Source organism: Neofelis nebulosa, chromosome 10 (genome assembly GCF_028018385.1).
Source record: "Neofelis nebulosa isolate mNeoNeb1 chromosome 10, mNeoNeb1.pri, whole genome shotgun sequence".
Taxonomy (NCBI): domain Eukaryota; kingdom Metazoa; phylum Chordata; class Mammalia; order Carnivora; family Felidae; genus Neofelis; species Neofelis nebulosa.
The window spans coordinates 87,263,180-87,275,593 of record NC_080791.1 but is presented as its reverse complement, the minus strand read 5'-3'; the positions used below and the strand labels follow the sequence as shown (position 1 = coordinate 87,275,593).

General features: G+C 39.9%; 1 protein-coding gene across 1 annotated transcript in view; it reads left to right on the top strand.

The window, feature by feature from the left end:
• Nucleotides 1-12,414, top strand: part of CSTF3 (cleavage stimulation factor subunit 3) — a 73,802-nt gene extending 61,388 nt beyond the window's left edge. Inside the window, exons 14-21 of the mRNA XM_058688582.1 lie at nucleotides 434-577; nucleotides 1,443-1,545; nucleotides 6,108-6,177; nucleotides 7,802-7,997; nucleotides 10,119-10,272; nucleotides 10,992-11,086; nucleotides 11,226-11,286; nucleotides 11,699-12,414. Of these exons, the coding sequence (XP_058544565.1) occupies nucleotides 434-577; nucleotides 1,443-1,545; nucleotides 6,108-6,177; nucleotides 7,802-7,997; nucleotides 10,119-10,272; nucleotides 10,992-11,086; nucleotides 11,226-11,286; nucleotides 11,699-11,901 (1,026 nt within the window). The 3' untranslated portion in view covers nucleotides 11,902-12,414. The remainder of the gene's footprint in view (nucleotides 1-433; nucleotides 578-1,442; nucleotides 1,546-6,107; nucleotides 6,178-7,801; nucleotides 7,998-10,118; nucleotides 10,273-10,991; nucleotides 11,087-11,225; nucleotides 11,287-11,698) is intronic.

Genomic DNA, 12,414 nt, shown 5'->3' with positions numbered 1-12,414 from the left:
TTTAAAAATTTATTTGTACACATCTTTAATACCAGAAAAACTTTGCTTGTGGATTTAAATAGAGCACTATCTATAAGCTTACTTTCTGTTGTCTTGGGTATTCAAGATTGCTTTCTTAGATAGGAAACATACTAGTATAGGAATAAAGTGAGACTGTATTGGATGCTACAGGGATCACATTAGGCTAATCTGTAGAAAAGAAATGCTTTTGGGGCGTCTGGGTGGCTCAGTCGGTTAAGTGTCTGACTTCAGCTCAGGTCATGATCTTGCAGCTTATGAGTTTAAGCCCCGTGTCGGGTTCTGTGCCAACAGCTCGGAGCCTGGGGCCTGCTTCAGATTCTGTGTTTCCCTCTCTCTCTGCCTCCCTGCCCCAACTCACACTCTCTCCCCTCTCTCTCTCAAAAATAAATAAACATTTTATGTTTTTCCATAGGTATATATCCAATATATGAAATTTGCGAGAAGAGCAGAAGGTATCAAATCTGGAAGAATGATATTTAAAAAAGCAAGAGAAGATACCAGAACCCGCCACCATGTCTATGTTACTGCAGCACTCATGGAGTATTACTGTAGTAAGGTAAGTGCTGAAATATAAAGGTAAAATATTTCCTTCATCTGAGATACATTAATTAAAAGAAAGATAGTCCTGGTTTCTGTCATTAAGGTTTTTTGTTTTTTGTTTTTTGTTTTAAGATATTTTTAAGTAATCTCTACACCCAACATGGGGCTTGAACTCACAACCAAGATCAAAAGTCACATGCTCTTTTGACTGAGCCAGCCCCTTCTGTTATTTTGTTTTTGTTTCTTGTTTTTAAATTTTTTTTTTTTTTTCAACGTTTTTTATTTTTGGGACAGAGAGAGACAGAGCATGAACGGGGGAGGGGCAGAGAGAGAGGGAGACACAGAATCGGAAACAGGCTCCAGGCTCCGAGCTGTCAGCACAGAGCCCGACGCGGGGCTCGAACTCACGGACCGCGAGATCGTGACCTGGCTGAAGTCGGCCGCTTAACCGACTGCGCCACCCAGGCGCCCCTGTTTCTTGTTTTTAAAGTAGGCTTCACGCCCAGTGTGGAGCCCACCATGGGGCTTGAACTCACAACCATGAGATCAAGACCTGAGCCAAGACCAAACATCAGACATTTAACCAGCTGAACCACCCAGGCACCCCCTGTCATTAAGTTTTAATTGCTCCATATCATAAAGGAAGTCCAATTGTATCTGTGTAAAATTATATGAAACATCATCCAAATCCCCACTGCCTGCTTATTTATACCTTATTTAAGCCCCTTGGTTTTTTTTTAGCTCAGCAATTTTTACTTAATATGATTTTAGTTTCCACTTTAATATTTAATGTAACTTGTTTAGGTGTTGTAGTTTTAATATTCTTTTGAGTATCTTTTCTGACATTTTATGGAAATCAGTACATTCCTGTCTACTTCTAGGACAAATCTGTTGCCTTTAAAATTTTTGAACTGGGTCTAAAGAAATATGGAGACATTCCAGAATATGTGTTGGCCTATATTGACTATCTTTCTCACCTCAATGGTAAGTCAATTCTAGATCTATAATGGTTATGTAATTTTTAAAATTTATTTATTTATTTTGAGAGAGCATGAGTGTGAGTGGGGGAGGGGCAGAGAGGGGGAGAGAGAGAGAGAGAGAGAAAGGGAGAGAGAGAGGGAGAATGAGGATCTCAAGCAGGCTCCACACTGCCAGTGCAGAGTCCGACACGGGGCTTGATTGCACAAACCTGCGACATCATGACCTGAGCCAAAATCAAGAGTCTGATGCTTAACCAACTGAGCCATGCAGGGGCACCCCTGGCTATGTAATATTAAACCATCAATATCATTCTCTGAAAATGGGTTTCTTTCTTTCTCAAATGTATTACAATTCTGTCATCACACCAGAACCAGGCACTTAATAAGCACTCAAGAAATATCTGTTGCCTATCAACCGTGAATTTGTATTTGAGTAATGGTAAGTGCCTTTTGACTCTACAGAATGATCTTTAATATGTCATCAGTGAAGTCACATCAGTAATAGGATAAAGCCTCAAATTCAGACTTGGGAGACACAGTTATTTACGGTCATCTCCAACGACTCTGGGCAAATCATCTCTTGTTTCCTGGGTGCGGGTGGAGGAATACAAAACAAATCTCTAGCCACCAAAACTCAAAAATGACAAAGTAGTAAAGTGAACTGCTTACAGCTTACTGGGGAAGAGATTTCAAAAAGAAACATTAGGTTTATTCCCATCTTTATTTCCCTGTCCTGTTGTATTAATAATAATAGCCATCCTTTACTGAGATCGACCTTTTACCAGGCACTGAGCTAGGGGATTCAGGTACATGTAGATGTCTCATTTGGTCTAGTTACCCACAGTCCAGGATATGTAATTTCTTGGCCAGCAGTGATCTGGTATAGAAATTGGTTTAATAAAGAAATATACAATTATGTGTCATGTAAATGAGTTAGATATCACAGGTATATATCAATGCTTTGAATGAGATAACATTCTTTATATAAGTAGAGAGGACTAAAACTTAAGAATGATTTTATATTTTAGCTTAGTGATTCTACACTCTGGAAAAGGACTGAACTCCAGAAAATGAGACATGGAGCATTTAATTAAAAATTAATTTTCTCATATAGAATTAATGTTCCTCACCAATTGCAAACTATTTTGATTTTTTTAGAATACCTACTAGTAGGGGCACCTGGGTAGCTCAGTTAAGCATCCAATTCTTGATTTCAGCTCAGGTCATGATCTCAACCATTAGTGAGTTCAAGCCCTGCCCTGGCTCTATGCTGACAGAACACAGCCTACTTGGGATTCTCTCTCCCTCTGTCTCTGCCCCTTCCCAATTTGGGCACACCCTCTATCTCAAAATAAATATAACTTAAAAAAATAGAATAACTACTAGTATATATATGTTATTCTAAAAATGTGGATGCCGGGCGCCTAGGTGGCTCAGTTCGTTAAGCATCCAACTTTGGCTCAGGTCATTATCTGACCGCTCTCGTGAGTTCGAGCTGTGCTGACAGCTCAGAGTCTGGAGCCTGCCTCAGATCCTGTGTCTCCCCCTCTCTTTATCCTTCCCGTACTTGCACTCTGTCTCCCTCTCAAAAATAAACAAACATTAAAAAAATTTTAAATGCCGATATCTGATATAAGCATTGTCTTCCAACATCAGTGTTTTACATAGTTCATTCATTTGTTCATCCATCCGTCCATCCATCCATCTATCTATTCATCATCTATTCAGTACCTTCAGGACCTTCTGGTTACTAGAGTCCAGGAATACAAAGGTGACTAGGACTCTATTCCTATCAGAGCATTCTCATGAGGGAATCCAATGTGTAAACATAACTATATCAATGTCTGGTGTTTAATTGTAGCATTAGTTCTTGGGTTAGGTGTAAATCTGGTTTCCAGTTTCTCATCTGCAGACCAGTCATAATAAGAATGCCTCTTGTAGGATTGTTGAGAGGATTAAATGGGGATTAAATGGGTTTTTGCATGTGGTTGACCTCTACATGGAATGTGGTGTGTATACTGTAAATGTGAACTAGTTATGATGATAGTGGCAAAATCATAAAAAAAATGTTCTGCTATAATAGAGCCCTGAATGAAGTACAGCACTTTGGAAGCACAGAGAAGAAAGTACAATTTAAGTTCTGAAGCTGTGCTGTGCAGTTATAGCAGCCACTAGACTACTGATTATTGAGCACTCGAAATATGGCTAAGGCCAGGGGCATGTGGGTGGCTCAGTCGGGTCAGTGCCGGACTTCAGCTCAGGTCACGATCTCGCAGTTTGTGAGCTCAAGCCCCTCATGGGGCTCTGGGCTGACAGTTCAGAGCCTGGAGCCTGTTTCAGATTCTGTGTCTCCCTCCCTCTCTGTTCTTCCTCTGCTCACACTCTGTCTCTGTCTCAAACATAATTAATAAATAAATAAATAAATAAAACATTTCATTAAAAAAAAAAAAAAGGAATGTGGCTAGGCCAAAATGAGATGTGGTGTGAGTGTAAAATACATACCAGGGGTGACTGCGTGGCTCAGTCGGTTAAGCGGCCGACTTCAGCTCAGGTCATGATCTCTTGGTCCGTGAGTTCGAGCCCTGTGTCGGGCTCTGTGCTGACTGCTCAGAGCCTGGAGCCTGTTTCAGATTCTGTGTCTCCCTCTCTCTGACCCTCCCCTGTTCATCCTCTGTCTCTCCCTGTCTCAAAAATAAATAAAATGTTAAAATAAATAAATAAATAAATAAATAAAAAATAAAATACATACCAGATTTCAAAGACTCAGTACCAAAAAAAGAAAAAAAAAAGTAAAATATCTTAACTTTTCATATTAATTACATGCTAAAATAATTTAGATATATTGGGTTAAGTAAAATATATTAAAATTAATTTCACCTGTTTTTTAAATGGGGCTAGCAGAAAATTTAAAATACTTATGTTAGCTTGCATTGTATTTCTTTTTTTTTTTTTTTTTAATTTTTTTTCAAGGTTTTTATTTATTTTTGGGACAGAGAGAGACAGAGCATGAACGGGGGAGGGGCAGAGAGAGAGGGAGACACAGAATCGGAAACAGGCTCCAGGCTCCGAGCCATCAGCCCAGAGCCTGACGCGGGGCTCGAACTCGCGGACCGCGAGATCGTGACCTGGCTGAAGTCGGACGCTTAACCGACTGCGCCACCCAGGCGCTCCACTTGCATTGTATTTCTGTTGGACAGTGGCATTCTAGAGGCAACATGAGATGGGTCTTAAAGGATGAACATAGTTAGCCAGGAAAAGATGTAGGAAAATGCATTCTTGCCGGTAGAGAACACAGCATGAAAAGCAGTGGGAAACTTATGTGGAATGGTAGAAAGTGTCTGGAGCAAAGCTTGGATTAAAGTGAAAAGAATAAAATATTTTAATCTCTTGGTTTTAGTTTGCATACGGTCATGTAGTAAAAAACTGAATAACTACCTAGAGTCAATAAAAACTAACACTGCTGGATTTTTTTCAAACAACTTTATTGAGGTATAGTTTATATACCATAAGTGCACCTGTTTTAAATATAAAATTCATTGTTAGTAAATTTACTGCTAAATTCTTTTAAAAAATTCCTTAAAAAAATTTTTTTTTTAATGTTTATTTTGAGAGAGAGAACACGTGAGCAGGGGCAGGCAAAGAGGGAGGGAGACACAGAATCCGAAGCAGGCTCCAGGCTCTGAGCTGTCAGCACAGAGCCTGACGCAGGGCTTGAACCCACAAACTGTGAGATCATGACCTGACCAACTGAGCCACCCAGGTGCCCCTGAATTCTTAAATTTTAATATATCCCTTAACAAGAAGTGTTATTTTCCTGCTTCCAGCTACAGAGGACCTCCCAAGACTTCAGTTTTAATTGTACCTATATAAGAATTTAAAGTAGTTATGTAGAGAGCAGTCCTGGTACTGCAAAATAAGAAAATCACCAGTATATAAATTTGAGCGTGCCACCCATCACAGTCCACGTACTTAAAAAATATCAGTAGTCTGACACAATGTCAGCACATACGTAAGTTATTTTTATTTAAAAAAAATTTTTTTAAGTTTATTTACTTAGAGTGAGCGAGAGCACGTGAGCATGAGTGGAGGAGGGGCAGAGAGAGAGAGAATCCCAAGCAGTCTCCATGCTGTCAGCTCAGAGCCTGACATGGGTCTCAACCCTACAACTGTGGTATGATGACCTGAGCCAAAACCAAGAGCCTGATGCTTAACTGACTGAGCCACCCAGGCACCCCTAATTTTTGTTATTTTTAAAAGGCCAGTGGGATACCTCATTTAGATATCATACTGTTATAAATCATTGGACATTATAACTGCAGTATATACAGAAGGAGGGGTGAACTACAGGTAAAAAGACCTGGCTTCCAGTTACAGCTGTTATTCAGTAATAGTGAGCCAGATCAACTCAATCCTTTTGAACCCCAGGTTAACCCATCTATAAACATTGGGGTAATGGTTACCTTTCTGCATAGGACTTTTATGAGAATTATAGGAGATCATGCATGTGCAAATACACTGTTGATTATAAAACAATTTTAATATTTAATATCTTTTTTAATATCCTAGAGGACAATAATACACGAGTTTTGTTTGAACGCGTTTTAACATCTGGAAGCCTTCCTCCAGAGAAGTCTGGGTAAGCTGTTGGGAAAACTTGGTTGGGTTCTTTTTTTTTTTTTTAAATTTTTTTTTTTTCAACATTTTTTATTTATTTTTGGGACAGAGAGAGACAGAGCATGAACGGGGGAGGGGCAGAGAGAGAGGGAGACACAGAATCGGAAACAGGCTCCAGGCTCCGAGCCATCAGCCCAGAGCCCGACGCGGGGCTCAAACTCACGGACCGCGAGATCGTGACCTGGCTGAAGTCGGACGCTTAACCGACTGCGCCACCCAGGCGCCCCAAAACTTGGTTGGGTTCTAATGGCAGCTTTAATACTTGAATTTGTGATCTGTGGATGAACATTTCTTGAGTATAATTTCAGGAGATGTTTCCCTTTTCCCTTGAAGCTTACTTTACAAATGCCTACCTGTAATATTTTCATACCTGTTTAAGGTTATTTTTGATCGAGTGCGAGAGTGGGAGGGGAAGAGAGAGAATCCCAAGCATACTCCACACTATCAGTACAGAGCCCGACTCGGGGCTTGATCTCACAAAACATGAGATCATGACCTGAGCTGAAATCAAGAGTCAGACACTTAACTGAGCTACCCAGACACCCTCTTTTTTAAGATTTTTAAAAAGTGTTTGCCTACTGATTACATATTTAAGAGATGTGTTAGCAATTTATTATTTTAATATATCTTCCTACTTGACTATGCCTCTAGAAATTAACATGAACAAATAAAGTTCTGAAAGTTTTATGTTACTCGAGAGCAGTGACTCTTACATATTAAAAGTTACACCAGACATATTACATCCCTGGTTTATGCTTTTGACTCCATCATCAGTTTTACCAGAGGAACATGGTGTAGAGCTACAGTATAAATAAGGCTTTGGAGTCTTGGGTTCAAATTCCAGCTCAGCCCTTTGATTACACCTTGGGCAGATTTCATGACCTTTCCAAACCTTATGTCATTGAGTAACAATAATGTCTACCACTGTGGACTTTTCGTGATAGCCCTATTCCTGGTATGTAGTAGGCATTCAGTATGTTACTTTAGCACAAAGGTGCTTAGTGACAGTTAAGTAGAGTCTCAGAATTAATTTTGGCTGTTATAACAGTGCTGAGGTAAAAATACGTCCCAAATAATCTGTTAAGAAAAAACAGCAATATTAGACTTTAGAATATATTTTTATTCATACATTGAGTGAAGAATGTATTCTACAGAATAATTCATGCCACTAAACAAAAAGCCACATTATTCAGGAGAAATTGGAAATCTGTGTATGTTCCTTTTTCAGCTCTCCCTGCTAAAGTTTACCTTCTTTAAGGCAAATGTGCTCTTACCACAGGGGATAGGAAAATGTGCTAAATAAGCAAAAACTCAAAAAAGGGCTTATATATATACTACTGTGCAGGGCGAAGTGTTATGATGTCTATAATTCACTTTCAAATACTTCATCAAAAGTAAGATTAAGTACTGCAAAATATTAACGATTAAATCTTAATGATGATATATAGGTATTTGTTATACTGCCCCTATAGTTTAATAAGAGCTTTTTGTAATTAAAAGGGAAGGCGGGACCTTAAGGCTTTTTTTGTAAATGGGCTCCCTGTTCCAAACCCAGAATAATGAAGTACTGATTATACTTATTACAGAGAAATCTGGGCCCGATTTCTAGCTTTCGAAAGCAATATCGGTGATCTAGCTAGTATACTGAAAGTGGAGAAGAGACGGTTTACAGCATTCAAAGAAGAGTATGAAGGCAAAGAAACAGCTTTGCTGGTGGACAGATACAAGTTCATGGATTTATATCCTTGCTCTGCAAGTGAACTAAAAGCGCTTGGTTATAAGGTATGTACTTAGGATCAAGATGTGTGTCGGGTCCCTACTTTTCCCATGTTTTAGAACATGGATACACATACCTCTAAAGCAAATTCTGAGATAGAAATTAGTTTCAGAATAGTTTTCCAGAAAACAGGAAAAAAGTTCAGGGATTTTTCTTGATTTTGAAGCACTGAGTATCAAAAGTACTGAACAAAAGAATGAGATTTAACAAATGCTTACGTCCTTCCCATGACATTGTCAACACCCTGTATCTTCTGTCCGGTGGGCAGATGGAGGTATTGTGGAAGGAAGAAAATTTCTAATAGTTCTTAAAACGATGAATGTGTTTTGATAGCTCTTAAACCAAATGTAGTTCCTGTGGGTATAATGAAGAACCCTCACTACTTGTTTATAAATCAGTACAGTTCCTTCAGAGATTTGTATCTCAAAACAGTACTTCAGGGGGGCTCTTCAGGAAATTAGCTTATCTAGGAATGGAACTCTTCATAGACATCTGAGTCATAAGAAATCTGGCCCTGAACCTGTTCAGGTCAGGGGGAAAGATATTAAGGTTTATACAGCTCCATCAATAATAGCCCTGGCTGAGAAAAATATTATTCTATCATTTCTTGATTTTCCCCCCCCCCCCTGTGTCATGAAAACAAAGACCAAGATGGAAATCCAAAGGGAAGCTATATCCACAGAATCTTAGGTTGATCCCTTTATGCCAACCAGCATTAAGATGTTCCTATCATTCTCCATTTCCTCACCAGGTCTTGCTGGTCTGGTGTGTGAACCAGATTTAAATGTTTGAGAAAAATTACCCATACATGAACTTCAGACCTTTTTATTAATGGAAACCCCAGTTCTGTGCCAGTCCCAGATCCCTATTCTGTAACTAGGGGTTACTGCTCAGGAATGATTGAGTTCTACTTCTAGTTTAAGTACTTCTCAATGAAAAGCAAAAGACCTTTTAAGACCCCGCTATGTGAAGTTATTAGCAAAGATCATTTCAACTTTACCAAGATGAAAATGGAAATGAAGGAAAATAGACCTTACTCTTTCCAAGTAGAACTACTTCTTAAATATGAATTCTCCATCTCATATTTCTATTTCTACTCTTTCATTTTTGGGGAGAAAGATTAAATGTACTAGAGTGTATATATAATGGGAGAAGGGAAGAGAAAAAAAGCAATTCCCAGTGGGCCTACTCATTTAGATCTGCCACCAACTGCATTTGAACAAAGGCTGAGAAAGCAAAATGCTCTTCTACCTGTTGAGGGTGGCAAAAGGGGCTCTTCTGGTTGTGGTCAGGCAGGCTGATGCCAGTGCCTGTAGCAGAGGAACTCCTCGGGGACGGGGCCTCCACTGCTAGGTGGCCACACTGCTCCTTTTCATCCATCTTAGAGAATTGTTCTCAGCCCTGGTGGGGCATTGCTGATAAACTATAAAAGAGGATGGTGGATGGGTTTGAGGTCAGAGGCCTGTGCCCCCAATCCTCACTCTACTTTTTAGCTATAGGACCTTGAAAATATCAGACCCTCTTTGAGCTTCAGTCCCTTCTAGAAAATGGAGAGGCTACTATTGGGCTCATCAAAGAGGGAATAAATGGCTAAAACCATCTGGACAAATAGTGGCTGCTCCATATATATTTCTTCTCCCCTGTAACAATAGGTTGGGGATAATCTTTTATTTTGCTAACAAAACCTTATAACTAAGTGACTGTTTTAGCTTTCATAAAGCAGGACTTCACTTAACCCAGCCTCACTTAAATTCATACTGTTCAATTCTAGTAGAAGGGAAGAGTCAGAAAAATACCTAAAATTGTAAATTACCCCACTCTCTACCTGGCCCAGTCTTAAGTATCTACCCAGAAAATCTTGTATCTAGCCCACAAATGTCCTACCTGGTAACATGGAGTCTAATGATTTCTTACCCAGGGTTAGGGGAAGGTTATGAAACACCTGCGTAGCATTCCTTATTGAGTATTTAACCGTCTTTACCATCAGATTCTTACTTATCCCTCTTGGTTCTCTTTCTGTGGTTTTAACCCAGTGATTCACAGTGTATCCTCAAGACTGTAGAACTGCACAATTATACTCTAAGTCCCTTTTTCAGGTTTAGGATTCTTCTGTTCTGCATTTTCAGGATGTCTCCCGGGCTAAGCTAGCAGCTATAATTCCAGACCCAGTTGTAGCTCCTTCTATAGTGCCTGTTCTGAAAGATGAAGTGGATAGAAAACCAGAATACCCTAAACCAGACACTCAGCAGATGATTCCATTTCAGCCACGACATTTAGCACGTAAGCCATGACTTTAGATCCAGTACTGAGACCTCTGTTTGTTGATTTAAATCCAGAGGTGGGGGTGGGGGAGTGATGTGACCTTTCCATTGTAGGTTAATTATTAGACTCAGGGTGACCATGACAAGTGACTTGGCTGCAATCTTTGAAGAAGAGTTAAGAATGTCTTTAAAAACAACAACAAAAAAAAAACCCTCAGTGATCCAGATTCTAGTAACCCATTTTGGCAGTGACATTAGACAGTCTTCAGAAATGCTGCTACATACAAGTTACCTGTACAACTGGAAACTTACTGCGTGATGCTATTTGGTAGCATTTATACTTACTGATGGGTAGTAGCCCCTCTAGATCCTGTGTGAACAAGGCCCTTATGATTATGTTGTTGAGTAATGGACTTTAAACAGGATTGCTGAACACCTGATTTATGAGGCTTAGAAATGGTCTTTGACAAAAACTGACTCAAGCTCAGCCCCCGGGTTGTCTTACTCAAAGTCACTTGTTAACTTTTCTGCCTCCCAGTGGCCATGGGGTTGAGACTGCTCTGTCTCATCCACTTTAGTTTGGTCAAACACGTAAAGCACTAAAAACAATTTAAGATGTCCAGAACAAAACAACATAGACCTAGAACTTTATGTATAAATTACTTCTTACGGATTTATTTCAGCTGTTTATAGAAATTCTTACGTCCTATTTGATTCCCACCCTTTCTTCTCTCACAGCACCAGGCTTACACCCGGTCCCCGGTGGCGTATTCCCAGTACCACCTGCAGCCGTCGTTTTAATGAAACTTCTCCCTCCTCCCATCTGCTTCCAGGTTTGTTTATTGTCTTCCTGACAGATGCTTGCTCTATGGGTTATAAAAACTGTGTGCTTCTTTTCTTGTCTCATGGGAAATGTAAAGTAGCACTTCTAACTTGTCAGATTATTGGGGATTAAAATTTGTGTCACAACAGGGTCCTTTTGTACAAGTGGATGAACTGATGGAGATTTTCCGAAGATGCAAGATACCAAATAGTAAGTGACGACAGCTCCACCCTAGAGCCGAACTCACGTGATCTCCCAGGCAGGAGATGGTTATTCTTTGCCACTGAGGTTTCCCAATCCAGCTAGCCATCTTGCAGGAGTACAATGAACCCTCAGAGCGATCCAAATCCTCTTTGATACAGAGAGGCTTGTTCATATCCTAATGTCACTGAGTAAAAAGTGGGTCTTTTCTATTCATGTGAACATGCACTGCGAGTTGGCTTTTGAAAGTAATTTTAAGAGCAGCTTTGGTCTTTAATTATGTAGTATCACTACTGCTCTCCCTTGCTCTGCTAATAGTAGGCTATGAAATCAACTGTAAAGTGTCCAATAGCAGGGCAGTCTTTCACAGGAGCGGACTCTGAAAGCTCCTCCAACAGTCCTTTCCGTTTTGTTTGCGTAGCTGTGGAGGAAGCTGTGAGGATCATCACCGGCGGCGCCCCAGAGCTGGCTGTAGAGGGCAACGGCCCAGTGGAAAGCAACGCAGTACTCGCCAAGGCCGTCAAAAGGCCCAATGAGGATTCAGACGAAGATGAAGAAAAGGGAGCTGTCGTCCCTCCTGTTCATGACATTTACAGAGCGCGGCAGCAGAAGCGAATTCGGTGAAGCCGGCTCCAGTCCTGCCTCTGAAAGGAAACTTATCCAGGATTCCCTTTTTGCCTCTTAAGTCATATGTTTAAAAGAGACAATGCTTTGTTACAAGGTCCTTGGAAACAAAGTTGTATTGTCATTGGTGCCTCTATCATATGGTTCTTGAGAAAAAACAAACCAACCTGTGTGAAATTTAGAATACAGAACAGACCTATGCTGTAAGCAGAATTAGGTTTTCAAAAATGTGAGAACAGCACAAAATGGCAGAACCACATTTTGTTCCCTCTTCAAGGGTGTCTTGTATGTGCCGCTTGAAGACTTGTGAGTTTTCAACAGTTTTATTTTAAAAACTGGATGGCTTATGATTGTAAAGCATTTTATCACATTTTCTGAAAACAGTTGTTCTCGGTTTGCTTATGTAGAGTCCTGCCTTATTGTTTGTTTTTATTTATGGCAGAATGTATGGAATCTGTTTTGTAGTTTAAAATTTTAAAACAATCCTTAAAAAATAAAAGGATCTCAAAAATG